Source organism: Nomia melanderi, chromosome 3 (genome assembly GCF_051020985.1).
Source record: "Nomia melanderi isolate GNS246 chromosome 3, iyNomMela1, whole genome shotgun sequence".
NCBI classification, from domain to species: Eukaryota; Metazoa; Arthropoda; class Insecta; order Hymenoptera; family Halictidae; genus Nomia; species Nomia melanderi.
The window spans coordinates 23,773,447-23,792,954 of NC_135001.1; the positions used below are offsets into that span (position 1 = coordinate 23,773,447).

At 28.6% G+C, this 19,508-nt stretch overlaps 3 protein-coding genes and 1 long non-coding RNA gene across 13 annotated transcripts; 2 read left to right on the top strand and 2 right to left on the bottom strand.

Moving 5' to 3' along the window:
- The first annotated feature begins 50 nt into the window (after positions 1 to 50).
- Positions 51 to 6,531, top strand: LOC116429377 (uncharacterized). The gene is made up of 3 exons (XR_004235487.2): positions 51 to 171; positions 6,158 to 6,323; positions 6,382 to 6,531. It is a non-coding gene; the product is annotated as an uncharacterized LOC116429377 (long non-coding RNA).
- LOC116429373 (uncharacterized) lies at positions 694 to 6,446 on the bottom strand. The gene is given in 9 exon segments (XM_031982266.2): positions 694 to 3,301; positions 3,450 to 3,957; positions 4,028 to 4,179; positions 4,405 to 4,545; positions 4,633 to 4,783; positions 4,867 to 5,127; positions 5,543 to 5,892; positions 5,895 to 5,929; positions 6,238 to 6,446. Coding segments are annotated over 9 exon segments (2,832 nt in total). The 5' UTR covers positions 6,252 to 6,446; the 3' UTR covers positions 694 to 2,081.
- Positions 6,532 to 8,015: 1,484 nt separating the features above from the next.
- On the top strand, positions 8,016 to 14,722 carry TBCD (tubulin folding cofactor D). Of its 3 annotated transcripts, XR_004235484.2 has the most exons (11): positions 8,016 to 8,864; positions 8,936 to 10,616; positions 10,852 to 11,055; positions 11,163 to 11,327; positions 11,444 to 11,568; positions 11,642 to 11,995; positions 12,195 to 12,497; positions 12,568 to 12,886; positions 13,934 to 14,066; positions 14,150 to 14,209; positions 14,576 to 14,722. XR_004235484.2 is itself a non-coding variant. In XM_031982263.2 (9 exons), exons 1-8 carry the CDS (start codon positions 8,523 to 8,525, stop codon positions 12,847 to 12,849), a joined length of 3,456 nt encoding a protein of 1,151 aa, XP_031838123.1. In that variant the 5' UTR covers positions 8,016 to 8,522; the 3' UTR covers positions 12,850 to 12,886; positions 13,934 to 14,166. The 3 variants fall into 3 exon arrangements, 2 of the variants coding, with proteins under 2 accessions (XP_031838123.1, XP_031838124.1); XM_031982263.2 differs by lacking the exon at positions 14,576 to 14,722 and having other exon boundaries at positions 13,934 to 14,166; XM_031982264.2 differs by lacking the exons at positions 13,934 to 14,066; positions 14,150 to 14,209 and having other exon boundaries at positions 8,017 to 8,864; positions 14,576 to 14,721.
- FucTB (alpha-(1,3)-fucosyltransferase 10) lies at positions 12,979 to 16,554 on the bottom strand. Of its 8 annotated transcripts, none has more exons than XM_031982269.2 (8): positions 16,246 to 16,554; positions 15,828 to 15,877; positions 15,136 to 15,175; positions 14,908 to 15,029; positions 14,555 to 14,765; positions 14,161 to 14,350; positions 13,905 to 14,082; positions 12,979 to 13,603 (listed from the first exon to the last, which is right to left on the bottom strand). In XM_031982269.2, the coding sequence occupies exons 1-8, from the start codon at positions 16,259 to 16,261 to the stop codon at positions 13,118 to 13,120; spliced, it is 1,293 nt and encodes a 430-aa protein (XP_031838129.1). In that variant the 5' UTR covers positions 16,262 to 16,554; the 3' UTR covers positions 12,979 to 13,117. The 8 variants fall into 8 exon arrangements, with proteins under 8 accessions (XP_031838129.1, XP_076221948.1, XP_076221947.1 ...); XM_076365833.1 differs by having other exon boundaries at positions 15,776 to 15,877; positions 16,260 to 16,553; XM_076365832.1 differs by having other exon boundaries at positions 15,776 to 15,877; positions 16,246 to 16,553.
- Positions 16,555 to 19,508: the final 2,954 nt, after the last annotated feature.

The following is a 19,508-nucleotide window of genomic DNA, read 5'->3' on the forward strand; positions in this document are numbered from 1 at the left end:
GCAACTGTGCCCTGATAGGATCATTACTAGCTAATCAGAGGTTAGTTTCCCGAGAGCAGCCGAATCAGAGGGTCGAACGTTTTCGCGCCTTTAAACGAACGTGCAACTTGGTATATATATCCAGAAACTGAAATATAGTGAGCTGTTTATAGTGAAAACTCGGTACAACAGGTAAGAATAATGGAATAACAAAAAGTACCATGTTATATTCGCACTCGAACATTCGCAGTTGTTTGCATTGTTCATTTCCAATTGCAATATATAAAATATAGATATTCTTTCTTTTGTTTCCCGCTTTCTTATCTTGTGGTATATAAGAGATAATTGTAAAGAACCTGTTTTATCGTAGAATGATTTTCATTCAATTCTAACAATAAATATTTAAGTATTAAATTCGCTATTTTTCCAAATTTTCTATTGATAAAGCGGACATTTTTTATTTGTTGCTTTGTTTAAGGTACATTCATGTATAACCTCCTTTCCCTCCTGCGAAATATTATAATGCTTACACTTCATTATTTATTTTAAAAGGAAATTTTGCATGAGTATCAGTTATGAATCTGTATAATTCATTCATAAAATGTTATTTTTGTTGGAAGATCTATGAGCTACTTGTCAGATACTTGGAACTGGTATTCAATCAGCATTTTTATTAAAAATATTATTTATTGCTCTTCAATAAAAAGAATTCTTTTCTTTATTATTACTAGTAGAACATTTTATTTTAAAATTGCTTTACACTTTTTGTACATACAATGTAATTCATGATGATGATTGTGAATGAAATATGGGATAATTGAAACTCAAAGCTATGGATACACTTACACAACATTTTACAAAATCTTATAGTGAAATAAAAATTGTTTAAACTTCTTGTCGAACCCTTTGAACAATACTTTGACATACCCTGCTGTTAAATTGCTCTGCCGAAGTATTAAAACAAAGTATTAAATAAATACTTTTTTATGTATAAATAACTATATCTCTATTAAAAAAAATAATAATAATGAATACAGCTATGTCTTTCTAGTAGTCCATTATTCGAGCACTGAGGGAAGTAACACATGTAATGTTTCATTTAAGCAAATGTAACTTTGAAATATTAACACATCACTGCTTCTCAATTACACCTGAATGAGAACAATAGTAGAGTATAATATAAATATGTAATGAGTCCATTCCAAACTGATACATATTATATCAACTTCATTACCCATGTATTTTTCACTTTTGTTTTTATGTTATATATAATGATTATTTTTTATATACAATAAGTGAATTATAAATGATTTATACAATGTATTACATACCCAATGTACTAAAATATAAGGTTTAATAAGCTTTTCCTTGAAGCACGATTGTACATGATTGCATGATTGATTCCAACTTTCACAAATTAATCCATAACTTTCCGCATTTGCGTAAACAATTGCAGTCTAATAGAAATTTAGAAAAAAGTAATGCAGGTATTAATTTTACTATCTATATTATTCTAGTACTGTTTCATTTATCTTTTCTTAGTTGAAACTTAATTTGATTAATTTTATATATACATATATCATTCAAAACATACCAACTCATATTGTGCCGAGGTTTATGTTTACTTGGAATATTTTACTACTACATCAGAAACGTTCTTATGAAAATGAAGTCAGTTGTCAGTTGCATATCACTGGAACTCATTGAAAAGGCTCATTAAATGGATTAATCGGAGACATAACCATATTGCCTGTTGTACATATCTATATGTATATAAAATTTTGTAATATAATTACGTATGATTCCAACAATTAAATTTAATAGAATTGTTTATCTAAAAATGAAAAAATTTTGAATTATTCATATGTTTAAATTTACAACATATTAAACAATTAAATTAGTAAACTTCAATAAAAATAAAATGGCAATATTCAGAATTGTCCTAAAGTTACTAGTATCTGCAATTATATGTTACAGCGGTAAAAATGAACAATTTACATGTTCATATTTTGCACAATGAATTATCCTGATATCAAGCGATATTAATATAGTATTTTCTGACTGAATAAAAATCTCATTTAAGCTATGATGCTTTTAAATATCTAACTGTGACATTGAGAAAATGGAAGGCTTCCCTTCAAATCTTCTCTATCAAATGTAATGTCACATTTATCCATGACACTGTCCTCGCAATGGATCGATACGTTATTATCCGGCAAAGATTTAAAACGTTTGGACGGTTGATCAGCGTCCTTTTCCACATTGTTCTCTTCTTGAATCAGTGACTTTTTGGTAAATGTTTTATTAAATGGCTTCACAATTAAGGAATCCTTTCGGAACGTTACTTCTTTTAGATCATAGATGAAATCCTTCTTCAACGGTTTTATCTTATTACGAATCGGTCGCTGTGGCCTTGGATTGTCCGTGAGACATATAATATCACTTTCTTTCGAATCAGAACCTCTGGACGATATTTCAATTTCATCTTTATTTGCTAATTTGATTTCTTCCTCTTCGACCTGTTTCACAGAATTTGTTTCAGAAGATCCAAAGATAACTTCCATCACCATTCTTCTGAGTTCAGGATCTAATTCAACGGTATTTTGTCCTTTAATACCATTACTTAAAGGCTCTTGAGTGTCTTTATTAACGTGAACTACTTCTTGAAACGTATCTGAATTTATATCTATTATTTCTGTTACTATTTCAGGTTTTCTTTCTGCTTCTGCTTCATTTTTTAATTCCGCTCCTGCTTCATTTCCTATTTCTATTCCAGCTTCATTTCCTATTTCTGTTTCTGCTTCACCTTTTATTTCTATTTCTGTTTCGATTCTTATTTTCGCTTTCGCTTCGTTCTCTATTTCTATCTCTGCTTTACTTGCTATTTGTGTTTCTGTTTGGTCTATAGACGTTTCTTCCGCGACGACTTCTGGTTGTATCTCCTCTGGAGAAATGCTAATTTCCACGACTTCCGGAGCATTACATTTTTCTACGTTAGTTGTATTTAATACAACATCCTGTTCTGGTGTACAATGATCGTCCGAAATTTGAATTATCATATCTTCTATAATAGCACGATTATTCTGAGCACTGTGCATTTTATTACAGTGTGCTACACAGTCACACTTAATGAAACATTTAAAGTCACAAAGCTTACACCTATAACGATTCCAACCTACATGAATGGCAGCATGTCTTCTTAAATTAATCACCGAGGTGAATTTTCGTTTGCACGAAAGGCACTGTAATTTTTGAAGGTTCACTATCGAAGCTATCTTCTTTTCCATTATTAATGCACGATCTACTTTCTCAATATTGTTGCCTGCAGAGACAAATTTTTCGTATCATTATTCATTTCATTGCATAGGGAATAAAAAATATATTATTTTTATAAATAGAAGAATAAAAAGATTAATCTAGAGCATAACTTTACATTTTACCTATAGTTGTAAAAATATTGTAATTCTTACCTACAGTATTTGTTATTCTTTTTGCACTGTCCCTGTTTTTTCTCTTTTTGCTTCCTACGTTATTTTTATGTTTGTTCATACTTGTATAGATAATTTCTAATGAATCAGAGGTAGTACTCGAAGGAAGAGGATTATGTTTCCCAGTACCTTCCTGTACTCCATTTGTCAAAGTTGTTACATTTGCATTGAGTTCACGTTGTGGAATTAGTTCCCCATTCTCTAACATATCCCAATCTGCTTTACTTAAAGTAGCTACAGCTTCTACCCGGATAGATGTTTCATTACTATTGCTAATTTCCGATGAAGAAGATGTGACTACAGTTTCATTTGAAACTCGATCCGGTGAAACTTTATTTGTCTTCTTCATTTTATTTGTACTTTCATAGGCTGCAACGCGCCTATGGCAGTACTGTGAATGTGAAGATAAAGCTGCTTTCCTATCAAATCGTTTTCCACAACCTCCACATCTTTGTAATTCTGTATCAGATTCGAGATGATCCATCCACTCCTATTAAAATACCAGATGTTATATTATCAATATTTTTGTTAGATGTTAAAAATTATAACAAGTGAAATACCTGTGTTTCATTAACTCGTAACACGGTATTCGTTAATAATTTATTGGCTTGCTCTTTTTGTAAATCTTCTGCACCAGTTGTATCCTTGATGAATGCTTTTTCTTGTATTTGAGATCTGAACTTTCGTACTTGTTCATTAGTTTTTCTATGAACTGCAATTTACATAGGTATTAATACTACTTGTTGAAATACTATTTACAATAAATGCAATTTATATTTCTTTAAATTCAAACTGCAACTTATATTACAATTTATTATGATAAGTCAAGGAATTGAAGGAGTTAATTCTACAAGTTCAAAATGTTGATCAATGCTAATGCTATCAATATTATTTTATCAATATTGTGATAAATTATATAATTACAAAGTATAAATACCTTTAAACAGATGCCGATAAACACTCCACGAATTTGCAAATGTACTAGTGCAACATGGGCAAGGATAACATAATCTATGAGATGTGTGTAATGTTCTTGTATGAACTGCTAATGTCTTTTTTGTTGAAAATTTTGCATTACCTAAAAATTGAAAAATGTTATAGTTAATATCAAATTAATATTAATATTAAAATTGGTGAAAGGTTATTAAAAGTAATAATGACGTACATATAGAACAAGTAAGCTCAGTTTCATAGGTGCCTGTAGTTTCTTCATTATTATTCTTACTGTCATTCAAAGTGTATTTAGATGGCAAAATTTGTCCATCTGGACCTAACACTGCAGTTCGTTCATTAATCATGTCTTTTATTTCTGTTAACTAAATGCAATGAAATGTTTATAATAGAATAACCTAATTAGACATAACTTTCTTAATTTCATATTAATTGTTGATGGTTGTACCTGTGTCTTCATTAGGTCTATGTGATTTTGCGTTGAAACCACTGGTTCAACGGTCTGATAAACTACAGATGAATTCGATTGCACACTTTCCAAGCATAAACGTTCAATATTGGAGTGCAAACTTTCTTTTTGCTTTTTTTGTAACATATTTACCACGGTTGTAAGATCCTTCTTTTCCTCTTCCTTAGAAACTTGACTTCTCAAAATTCTATCATTTCCGCAAGCTTCTGGTACTGGCATATTTGATTTATTTATGCAAATCTGTAACACATTTTGTAAATTAAACTATGCTTAACTTTAACTGAACTTAAAATTAACATTTGCACACATTTCAATGTTTTTTTCTTCCTTATTAAATTTATAAAAATATTTCTAGTTATATATTATGCTTTTCTATGGCTTTATATTTAAAAACATTCTTATTGATATTCAATTATTACACAGAATTAATGCTTTAAAATATGTACATGTACACGTAGCATAAATATATATTTTAATTTTCATAAAAATATAAGTAAGAATAAACAATATTGTTAATAATTCTTCATATAAGAACATTTCCACTTTTAATAAAACATCTGTAATACTAATATGTACATAAATGTATTAATTTTGTAACTATTTTATATGATTGAATGTTTTAACCGTACATGAAAATACATAAAGTAGAACGTACAGTATCACGATTGTTGGAAGAACTTTTACCACTTGTGACATCAAATTTCTCTTTACAGTAAATCCTTTTGTGAGAAATGAGATTAACCAGACTTCTAAAGAGGCTCCTGCATATACGACACTCGTATACCAAGTCACATTCATATGCCAAAATAGATTTAACTTCATCGCTACCATTTGCTAAAACTTTGCTTAAACAATATAGAGATGACACACTTGTGTCTATTTGCCGATACAATTGCGACAAATCTGGATTGATAGAAGTCACTTCTTTAGATTGAAATTTAACTTTCCCAAATTTACCATTTGGTTTTTTGGTCTTTGCTTTTGCTTTCATTGATTTCATTTTCTATAAGTATTGTGTATCCAATTTACTTTTTTGTCAAAACTGAAAAAGATAATTTAAGTTGTAATATTATGTAAGTTTCGAAATACCAAAATATGAACTAAAGATAAGAATTATAAGGTAATAATTAATACAATAGAATATAAGATAGATACAGTTCAAGAGAGAAACAACTACACGAACGTAGGGTCGCGTAAATGAAGATAATATCGAAGGAAAAAAATATTTCTTAAAAAAACATGAATCAAAAAATGATAATTTATTTTTCAGAATCTATTAAAAGCTTGAAGATTTTCAAGAAAGTTGTATATTTGGAATTAAAACGAGAAAAGCGTACGGTTGAGATGTACCGTCTCTCCTGCATTTTACTGCGTAAAAATCAGTTTTCACTTTCAAAATGATGAAGTTATATGGAAAACAGAGAATCAAGAATCAAGTAGGTGTGTTGGAAATTGATTTTCTCACGAAAAAATCACACAAATTAATTCTTATAGAGCTGCACGAATTCACGATCTCGATCGAGCTACAACCTCCATTTTTCCGAAAGCTAGAAGTTCTTGGCTCCGCCGTTTCAACGAAACGGTATCATGGGCAGCACATTCATTTTGTGGATAAATATTTTTGATTATTATTCATTTTCCCTTACACGCTGAGCATTGCTCGATACTAAATAAAACGTGTAATTCAATTACAAAAGTTAAATGATCAAATTATTAGAGAAATAAACTGTAAGTTCAGCATCTTTTAAAAATATAATGTACAAGGTTATGTTATTTAAACTTCAGAAATAAATTTTAAAGTCTGAATATGCACTTATTTATCATTACATAAGATTATTAGAATAAGCATAATAATTCTAATTGAGAAAATACTGTACCACATACATTTGACATGATTTAACGTATAAAATCTAAATTTATAATCAATGATAGCAACAGAAACTTATATTAGATAGTTCAGTAAGTAAAATAGTGAATTCTTGTTTCAGTTAATGTTACTGCTGAAATTATCCCGTATTTCTTAAATGTGAATGAACTATTAAAATAAATTGCAATTATAATTTCATGTTTTTATCATCATAGTTATAAAAAGTATAACATTGTTAACTATGATAAGAGTTTTTTAAATACGCATCAGATATTCATATCTAACAATAGTGTGTAACATGAAAATATTTGTAAAAATAAAAAGAATTTGTTTTAAGTATCATATCATGAACCATTTGTAATTTAAGAAAAACACTAAATTATTAATCATCTCTGAAATGTTTGATAAAATTATAAAAGTATTTCATCATATAGGCTATTAATGAGGTATATAAAAATTAGTTGTATTTATTATGTTACTTGTGAAACAGCAAAGTACTTAAAGTTACTTTTTTCGTAATATATAAATCATCTAAATCTATATTATTTTTTCCTTTATATAAAGCATCACAATATAAAAATATAACGTTAAAGAATTTTCATCCTCATTTGCTGATTTTTAAAGATTGAAATAGAAAGATGAAAGCATTATCTACCAGTTGCCAAAAATAACATTCAAATAAACTTAAATTATAATCATTTGAACGCTGATTTTCAAATATATTCATTTTTCTGTGAATAATTTTATTGTATTTTTCTGTAACATAATATGAAAACAAAAATTATGTAATAGTATATACCTTCAAGGAACTATAGAACTACTAAATACTTTGGCACATTTCTAGCTCCTGAACAAAAGGTCTGAGAAAATCACAGATCTTAACAGTTTATGGCAAACAGGTTTGGTTATTAAACTTTAAACTTTATGTAATTACTTGCCCATAGAAGTGTTGAAATAAACAGCAGCCTCAGAAGATTTTATTATGTAAAAATTTAATTGTGTCTTTTATTGCTATAATGATTAATTCATATTATATTTCATAATGATTTTTCTGTCAGTTATTCTTTATCCTTTTAGTATGAAAAAGGAAACTTATATTTTTAATAACACACATATCCAAGACTTAATTTAATTACTTTACTTCATAACAGAAAAATTCATAGTAATTGATATTCGTTTAACTATGTAAATTATCTGACATACATTCTATTTTAAATGTTATTTAGTAAATTAACGATAAATTCCAATGTAGTATATCCAAATTTATAAGAAGAAGTGAAAGTAGATTTGTATTAAGTTTCGTACAGGTTACGAAATATTTTCTAAAGAGAAATAGTTTTTAACAAAACACTGTTTTTATTAGAATCGTTCAAATTTGCATTACTGATTGTCAGTGTGCATGCAATCTTTTACATTATTTACATTTCAATGCGATAACCGAATTTAGTTTGTGCATTTATTTTAAAGTAACATATCGCCGTTGTTTAAAGAATTAATCTTATTATGAAAATTATTCGTTTTACAAATAACATTCATTACATAGTAATAAATCAAAAATATTAAGAACTTATATATGTAGTGATATACGAGCTGTTATTAAAAGTATGCTTTTGCGCATGCGCCATAATCTCGTGTTACTTTTCGTGAAATAGTGAGAAAGAAATTGTCATATTTTTATGCTTTATTAAGGAAACGCAATTACACATGAATGAATTATAATTGATGAAGATAACTTTTGTGAACAACGATAAGAGTTTAAGGAAGAAAAATGGTGCTTAACGATTGTCCGGATCCAGAAATAATTGGTTGTGGATTCAGTGCTTTTAAGGAAATTGATGAAGTGACTTCTCTTATTGCGGAATTAAAGAAAGCAGATCTATCATCAAGTCTTATTGAGAAAAATCGTGATCGATTTAATTTTATTTTATCGCAATATCAGGATCAGAGACAATTATTAGATCCATACTTAGATGACATTCTGCAACCATTGATTGAAATTGTTAAAAATAAAGATTCAACGGAGAATATGCAACATAATGCATTTAAATATATTTTCATCATTATGTCTGTCAAAACATATAAAAAGATCGTTACTTATCTGCCACACGAGGTACATAAGAATCTAGCTTTTATTTGTTCGCTCTGTTTCGATTGTTATTATATAATTATATTTCAATGTAGGTATCAGATCTTCTTCCTGTTCTACGAATGCTAGAAAAGCAAGATCCAAATGATGTAGAAACATGGGAAACTCGATATGTACTTTTAATATGGCTTTCCATAATCTCGAAAATACCATTCCCACTGTCACGTCTAGAAACCTCTGAAGTAGATTTTGAACAATTGATAACGGTCAGAATCTTGAAAATATGCAAATTATTTTGCTTATCCAAAGATGCTTGTGCAGTAGCTGCTGTTTTTTTAATTGCTAATTTTTTAACCAGATCTGATGTTAAAAAATTATATTTAAAAGAGATGATTATGTGGAGCTTAGAATGCGTGGAAAATGATCCTTTCAGACATGGTCCTTTAGCTGTTATAGCTTCTATATTGAAACACAGTGCAAGAGAAGACGTTAAGCCATTCACTCAAATAGTTTTAGACAAAGTTTTACAATTTCGCCTGAATGATAATCCTGCAGATCTTATTAGAAAATTTGGTATAAAAATTGTACAAAGAATTGGATTAGTATTATTAGGAACAAAACTTGCATCGTGGAGATATCATAGAACTAGTCGATCTATATGTCTACAACTTAACGCTAAAACTATTAATTCCATGGAAAACTTAGAAGAGACTAAAGAAGTTTCAATTAATCATGATGATCAGGATATTCCATCGGCAATAGAAGATATTATAGAACATTTAATACAAGGTCTTAGAGATAAAGCAATTACAATAAGGTGGTCTGCTGCAAAAGGAATTGGTAGAATTACAGCAAGACTACCAATGGATTTAGCAGACGATGTTGTAGGATTTGTATTGAACTTGTTTTGTGGTCGAGAATCAGATTCTGCTTGGCATGGTGGCTGCCTAGCATTAGCAGAATTGGGAAGACGTGGACTTCTGTTGCCTCATCGTTTAAGTGATGTAATACCAGTAGTTCTACAAGCTCTAGTATTTGATGAGCCAAGAGCATATGGATCAATTGGATATTTAATTAGAGATGCTGCATGTTATATTTGTTGGTCATTTCCTAGAGCATATGACCCTGATATTTTTCAGCCATATGTAAAAGAAATTGCAGCTACATTGCTTGTCGTTACTTGTTTTGATAGAGAAATTAATTGTAGAAGAGCAGCATCTGCAGCATTTCAGGAAAATGTTGGAAGGCAAGGAAATTTTCCACATGGAATAGAAATACTCACTACTGCCGATTATTTTGAAGTTGGTGTTAGAAATCATGCATATTTAAAAATTAGTACACAAATTGCTCGATATGAGGAATATACCAAACCACTTATCGACCATTTGGTTGCAAGGAAAATTACGCATTGGGATACAGCGATTAGAGAGCTTTCTGCCAAAGCACTTTTCAATCTAACATCTGCTGCTCCAAGTTATATTAAGGATACAATTATACCAAGTTTATTAGATATGTTAAACTCTATTGATTTAAACATAAGACATGGTGCAGTATTAGCAATTGCAGAGATTTTGGAAGCATTGCATAATTGTTATAATGAAAAAGTTGAAAATATTATTGAAGCAACTGCTATGGAAAATATAGGGAACATAGTAAGTACATTTCGTAAAAGAGGACAGTTCAAAGGTCTAGGAGGTGAATTGATGAAACAAGCTTGTGCAGTGCTCATAAAAAAGTGTTCAATTGTACATTTTCCAATCTCCATGACAATAATTTGTAAGTAAACCTTGTGTTCGCATACGCCGCTTATCTAACTAAAAAATTTTTATATGTTCCTGAATTAGAAGTTTGTAATTACTTTTGTATTTTCTACAAGTCAAAGTATTTTTGTTGCATTAGTGTCATGATTTTATTGAATCAATCATTTATATGCACAAATTGAGAAATACTTATTGGTCATATAATGTATTCTTAAAAAAAATCAATTAAAGTAATAGAATTAACTTTGCAGATGATTGGCAGAATCTTTTAGAGGAATGTTTAGGCCATGAAGTGTCCGTGGTAAGAACAAAGGCAGCTGAAGCACATACAGAATTTTTTTTTAAATACTATGCTACTATACAAAAAGAAGAACGGGATGCAGTTATTAATCGGTATCTTGATAACCTACAATCGAGCAATCAGCTTGTTCGAATAGGCTTTGCGCAAGCTATAGGTAATTTATAGAACTTTTTACATACTAAAATATACATTTCAAATCTCACTTTTATTTTTAATAATATAATATTTGATTATATTCAATAATGATGTATTTTTTTATAGGATATTTTCCTTTATTTATAATTTGTGAGAGAGTAAAAGATGTGATACCTGCTTTAATTAAGTGTACAGAAATATCAGAGCTCACATTGAAATGGGCAGAAAGTAGAAAAGAAGCTATTCATGCATTAATAATGGTGTGTCAGACCTTAGGAATAAAAGAAGCAGGTATGTGTTTGTTAGGAAAATTTTTTTTAAATAATATACACTTTCTGCTTTCTGCGATTAATGCTCAAGCTATTCAAGGAATAGTAAAAAATATATAATTTCTTTACACATTTCAGATAAGTGGGAAATATTTGTGCATGATTTGTATAATTGTTATTTATTGGCACTGAAAGAATACACAATAGACAGTCGTGGTGATATAGGAGCATGGGTACGAGAAGCAGCAATGATGGGTTTACATGTAAAAATAATTTCTTTATAATTCCATCACTGTTATTACGTTATTCGAATTAATAAGTTTTACATAATTTTAGATGTTAACGAATTTAGTATTTCAAGCAAAATTATTATCTGTACTGAATGAAGAATTAATGGCAAAAGTAATTGGAGGTGTAGCACAGCAAGCTGTAGAAAGGATTGATGGAATTCGAGCACAGGCGGGAACTGTCTTTAGTGCTCTTATTCATAGTGACCCCCCTTTACCGAACATTCCATATCATACAGAATTAAAAAGCATCTTTCCATATGATGAATGTAAAGACAGCATAGAATGGCGAATGGAATCTGTAACTTTTCCAAGATTCATTAAAATGTTATCTTATCCTCCTTATACAATGAATCTCCTACAAGGAATTATATTTAGCGTTGGAGGCTTGAGTGAATCTTTGGTAATTACAGTTGATAAGCATACAGATGATTGAATTGTTTTAAGACACAGAATATCTTAAAAGAATACAAACACTTAATATCCCCTTTGTTTTTAATAATATATTTTCCCATATTATTAAAAAGAAAAGGGGAACTTGAATAGTTTGAGTTCTGGTGGAACATTCTGTATAATTTTGATCATTTAAATGTCTGTTTTAGGTGAAGCATTCTAGTGTTTCTTTATTTTCTTATTTACAAGAAATAGACGAAGTAGGCCTTAAAAATTTATGTTATAAGATATTAACTATCTTTGAAGAAAGTCACAAAAACGAAAGAATGATTACATCAATTTTGGCTTTTCTGGATCGTTTACTTAGTTCTGGTTGTATTCAAATTGTCCTTGATGACGTTGAAAATGGCATTTCAGAACGAATCTTAATGTTACTAAAACAGGAAGTAAAAAATTGTAATAACACTAAGTTATTAATTAGTAGCATAAATGTATTTTGCCAGCTCTTGCAGGTATGTTTGAATTGTTATAATTATTGAAAAATATTAATAATTCTATTATAAAAGCAATAATATTTTATAGGTGCGTGGACCAGTTGTGAAAAGAGCATTTTGTCAATTAAGTATTTTCCTTTGTCATAAATACAAATGCATACGAAAAGTGGCAGCAACGAGAACGTATGAAGCTTTAACTTTGTATGGAGAGGAAATGGATCTTACTGAACAAAATTTGATGCAAATCTTGACTGAGTTAAATGTTACTGACTGGGAAAAATCAGTATCTGAACTTCGACCTATAAGGAATCATCTTTGTGAATTAATGGAAGTACCTACTCCCATTTTGCAAAACAAGATTGCTAATTAAATATTGTTTTGTATTCTGTTTCACTTTAAGAGCATAGGTAAGTGAAATCGTAAAATCATCGTAAGACCATTTGATTAAAATTACTATTTTATTAGGTAATAATAGTATAAAAAAATATTTTCACTTTATAATACTTATAATGTTGAATACTCGTCAAATTAGACTATACAAATATACAATATAAAATACTTACTAAACACATTATCTTATTCTATTCCTATTTCCATAAATTTTTTTGAATGCTACCATCTAGAAAAATTGTTATTTTTTAACACTGCTTTTTGGTATATAATTCTATCTTCATTTTATTAAAATTTGCTTCATTAATTGTAAGATTATTTTTCAAGTGATGTGCCAGAACTTTGGCTCCACATTTTTCTATAATCCATTGCATTGTCCACCAATCATCATGATTAATTTTATTCGTTATAGGGTGTCTTGGTAATGGACAATCGTAATGTTTTAAATCAACAAATTTTCTTTCTTGCTTGTTTATTTTGTGTATATCTTCACAAACAAAACATTCGAATTCATTTACATAATCCCCATATTCTTTTAGAGACCGTTCATTACTCCAGTCTAAAACATTTTTCAATCTTTGGTTTTCAATTTCATAATTGTCAACTAGTTTATGTGTCAAATATTTATTATATTCAGTTTCATTGTTAGACAAGTCATATAAAAAACTAGCTAAACTCTTTGGATCTTTAAAGTCAAGTACTGAAATAGCAGACATATTATTGGGAAGCCAATCCTGAAAAAAGTTTAAGAAATTCGTAAAATCTGTTAGAAATTTCATTTCTTTTTCTTTTAATAGGTACTAAAATTAAGACAGCATTTATATCAAAATAATTATTTATTTTTCTTATAATATTATTTAAAAAAAATATCTTTCCAATGAAGTGGATTTAAAATATAATGAATATAGAAATGTATTTTATTAAAATAAATAATGTCTTAAGAACTAGATCTAATAAAAGATTAAAGTTATCATTGAAATGAAATAATTTATTAAATATTCCTTTAAATAAAAATTATTGTTGAAATTACAATACCTTGAATGATGGTGATCCGTAATATATAGGTACAGATCCAACTATAAGAGGCCTCCATAACTTTTCCGTGATATAATCTTGACAGACTGCATTCTCAAAAGCTATTGTAAATTTATAATTGGCATTGAAAGAGAGAAAATCCTCACTGTTTAATATTTCGAGGTAATTTTCTCTCAGCCTATATTATAATTACATTATTTAGAAAATTAATGTAATGAATAAAATCAATTTTTCTAAATGTATAGATATAATTCACCTTCTATCAAACTGAGCATTATTCAAACATGTGCCATATGAGTCGACACGTATGTACTTCATCAACTCTGCTACATAAATATCTCTATTACTTGCAGTATCACAGTCAGATTGTATATAAAGCAAAGGTGCAAGATCCTTTGTATTCATTAATCTTGTCTTTTGTTTAGTTGGTATAAAATATTTTTTATCTGAAAAAGAGTAAATCAAAATATTAATTTACAGAAATAAATTGAGAAATATTGTAAAAATAAAAATGTTTCATCCTACAAACACTGTTCACTAATTTATAATTTTAATAACATCACTGCATGTAATAGCCATGAAAAAAATACATAAAAGAAAAGAAAAGAGCATTGTTAGTAATTTTAAATTTGAAAATCTGTTATACTTGCCTAATAATTCTGTAATTCCAGGTAGATTGACCAAAGTAAGAGGCACATCGCTAAATCTACTGAACGTTGAAGAATATCTAAAAAGATTTAGGGTTTCCTCCTGCACGAGAATAGGATTATTTCTTGGAGATTCTTCATGAATTAAACCCCACGAAGCTTTCCATTCTGGTAAATCATTGATTTTAAAATTGCTACCATAAAAAAGGAAACTCTGAAAATGAAAATAGAAATATTTCTCAATTATATAATATTACTGATTTGTAATTATATTTAAAATTACAAATTGGTTTTTATATGAAAATTGCCAACAGATAATATAAATTATTTAATATGAAACAAATTTTGATTATTACACTTATTTTTGGATGATATTGAAAAGTTCGATTTTTTGTAAAGTAACATGTATAATTTTTACATGTACGAAGTTTCCCATCATTTCCAAAAGGAGTCCACCATAAAATTATAGGTACATCTTCTGTTAAACAAAATATTGATAAAATAATTAATATTTTTTTTACTTTATGCATTTATTTTATCTGAATATTTACTACGATATAAAAAATTTATTGCTATTTATATACCTGCAATGTGTAGTTCATGACTGAATTGATTTACTTGTATCTGTAAATTATTTTGATTATTTTTATTCATCGAAAATGACCTAACTGTTTAATTTTATATAAATGCATTTATATATATATATACATATATAGTGATCATAACAAGTTCAGAAAGAAGAAAATTGAATGTTTATTTTGTATTATCAACAATTTTACAATTACTAACGATACAGTATTAAATATATGGATTTTTTAATTTTATATTAAAATTGAAAATGAATATTGTATATTAACATCAACCAAAAAAACAGATACAAAACTAACATTATAGTAATTATAAAACATTTCTTATTCGATTAGGAAAAAAACACATAAATTTTGTTAAAAAATGTATAATATATTCTTAAGCCTACAATGCATGAAACAGCTTAATATGATAAAAATTTTAAATCTGCACAAAAAATTCATTCTCAAATAAAATATGTTGCAAGAACAATGAGATGTATAATGATTTGATAAGATAATCATTTTTATAAAATGTAATTAATTGTAATCGAAATCATTTATTAGAATACAAAATTTATACATATGTATTATTATGAAATAAAACTGTGATATATTTTGTATGTATAATGTATACCTGATAAATTATAATACTTGCGCTTAAAATAATAATTGTCACAAATACAAGGTACATTTTTTTATTTACTAACATCATATAGTTTCTCGTTTGTTAAAATTTTATTTAAAACATTTGATTGTTCTGGAAAAGTTGTTTTTCATAATTAAATAGATCTCTTCTATAAATATCTTAATTACAATTTCGAACAATTTCATCAATAATTTGTTTAATAAAAATTCAAAATACTGATCATAAATTTACCACTAGTATTACGTGAATCTTTATTGTGAGAATTGAAAAGTAAAGAAATTTAATGAAAAGTATAAGTAATGTATTTAAATTTTGTTAAAAATGTAGAAATTATACGACTTGGCAAAAAAACTGGATGACATTGTTCATTGCTTATAAGTTATTGATAATGAGAAAAAAATCACTTTTTTCACATTTATAAACAATCAATAATTATCCTTTTGCATAGCTATTTATAATGATTATAAACAAACAGTAACTGTGAACAAAATACATGGTACAAGGCAGGATATCCTGTAACGATCAAGCTATTTAAGAATTCTGTATGTGGAGTGCTAAAATAATGTAATGTCCTTGAAAATCACGAATCATGTAAATAATCATACACTGAGTGAAATATCTAGTCGACCATCCCACTCCTCTTTCCCGAGAGTTCGAGAACACAGCATCTCCATCTATGCTGTTAAGTTCGAAAATACGACTGTAACGCGCAAAATTATAAAATCTTTTTACCAGTCGAATTAAGGAATTTATTAAAAAATTCAAATTTTACCAAAGAAATATATATCTTCTATAGTTCATTTTCAATTGTGCACGAAATATAAAATTAGTTTACAAATATATTATATTTTGATATTTTTACATAATTTATTCCTGAAACTCTCCATTGTTATTAAATATTACCTAATATTTGTGTACAATTACAACTGCGCATTTTATTACGTATGTAATATAACGTAACGAATTAAATCCCAGTAGTTCTTTAATATCTGCGAGCTTGAGTTTACGTTGGATCTCTTATCCGGGTAGTGTCTTATGAATTACTCTACAAACCTCTAAAGCGTGGAATCTTTGATACCTCAAACAAAAAGCTACAAACTATAATACGACATCCTTACACCTATTAAAATGATTTAATCTCTAACTTTTAACAAATCAAATATATCCACTGAACCAAAATAATATCTTTCAATCAATAAATTAAAATTTATTTTCATAAAATACCATTTCGTATGAAATACAAAATTCATTCCTCATTTTATACGAAAACTTTTACAGTTATATAATCGAGAAACATTTCTCAAGACAATTCCCATAATCGTCTCAAGAAACGTACAATAATCAACTGTTAATGAATTAAAGTTCAATACGAAATTTCAATGTACGTAAATTGTATGTATATAACAAATTTTATTAACAAATAAATGTTTTGCTAAACGATTGAAATGACGTAGATAGTGATACAGATATCGTTAGTCTAATTAATATTGCGATATTACTCGAATTACGATCGATTTTATGTTTGCAGTTTATGAATAAGAATTCCGATCAGCCATGCCATTTGGTGTCGTGCAATGTCGGCGTCTACCCTTATGCATACGATTTCAATATTCTACTATACATCTAACGCACAACTTTCTTAGGATCTATAAATGCAAGTCGGTCATGGTTACGACCACGATTGCGATCAGGATCACGATCACAGGCACGGTTACAGTCACGCTCCTGACTTCTATTTGACGGTCAACGAACTTTCTCAGTCTTTCTCTTTTCCTCTGTCCGTCTTTCTCTTCTGCCCATCAGTTACAGTTTCTGTAACGACGTTGCAGGACGCATCTAGGTTATCTCAATATAAATTTTTGTCCTTGACAAGGTTAGAAAGTCTATGACCGCGAATTATTGCCAACGACACGTTCGATGCAAAAAATGTTGTAAGTGAAGAATAAACAAGAAACATTTCTTTATTATACGAAGCCAAGTTTGCATTTCTCATATAAATGTATACATGTATATATATGTATATGTATATGTATATATATATGTATATGTGTATATATATATTATTTATTGATTGCACGTCAAAGTGGATATAGAATAACGTTCCTGCTGTAATCACCATCGTATTATTTAGTAACTATCTGTAAATCACAATCATTTTTTTTAATGCGTCCAATTAAAATTATTATACCGTTTAGAAAATATCAAGATGCAATTGTTAGGGATATTAAACAAAGTGTAATATCACTGCAATTTCGTAAGCGTAAAACGCGCGGATAAATGGTCGCAATTAATTGCGAATGCGAAGAATGAAATTTAGAATTGTTCTGCGTCCGCGATTTGCGAGAAAAAAACCAAATTAGTGTAAGCCACTCGTTAGACACGCTCGGAAGTTTCAGACTTCCTGAACGAAATAGGAATAAATTCTGATTACTCTATTAATTCGAACAGGTTTTTTTGAAAGTTGCACACATTTCATAAATTATGCCAAATATTGCATAATTTTTAACAATATATTTTCATTAACTGCATATCGTTTGCATTCTTCTAATTAACTTTTTCCATTCGATCGCAGGATAATGAATAAACAGGTAATCGTTGTTAATCGTTTTATTAAACATACGAATAATGTACAAATGTATATCTGAAACGTTCGTAACGATTCGAAACGTTTGAATTTTCTTTGCAACATACTTTTCTTTCGCATAATAGAAAGGAATGCAGCGCTAAGCGGAAAATTATGATTGCACAGTCGAGTATGCTGATTTCAAATATTTTTCGACGAAATTTAGTTCCTTGGAAATGTGCCTTTACACGACACGACATATCAAAGGAGTGTAATAGGTAGACGAAACACGAGATTAAGCGAATCAACGGAAATTTATGTACGTCCATTAACTTTGCATATTTAATAAATTGTACCGTTCGCGGTAACGTTGCTCGAAAATGTTAACCGTGTACAGTTTATTATTTTAGATTGATGATCCTTCGAGTGGCAAAGAATGTTCTCTAAAAACGTTAATTACCATCGCAGAAAGTCTATATCATGGCACAAATAGAACGAAATAACTGTATATCGTTTAACTGTAAACTGTCTGTGGCAGTAAGATTAAATTACCAATTATGTATATAGTTTCTGAGCGTTTATACACACTTGTAACTCGTGTAACATTATGTTCTGTGGATACATATACGTTGCACAAATTCATAAAATATATATAAATGTCAAAAGATTCGTTAATTAAACAACGATTTATCATCGAGTAATTCCAACGTTTTGTAGGGCAACTGAATTGTTCATAAGATTTAGTCGATGAAATTTATCATTACTCGTTACTATAAAATATTGAATACCTTAACATTTAAAAATAAATCGTCTGTTTCAAATGTAACCCAAGACTCAGTCATCTAATTTACTCAACGAGATTTTACATTTTTCACTACTGAAACTTTATTATCATAACCTGCAACAATGGTAATTGTAATTCTCCATAAAAATGTTGCTAATAAAAATGTAAACCAATTTTGAAGGGCAATTTGTAAAAGAAAAATTCGTTTTAACCCCAAGCGTTGTACCTGTATTTATCCTATCATCGCAAACATTACTTGTTACCTTATTAAATTATTAACATAACAGCGAGTCAGACAACTTCACACTAAACGCAGATAGCTGCGTTAAATCGCTTATCCGAAAATTATACGAAATCTACCTCTGTTCTCGAGATTGCAAGAACAACCAGTAAGA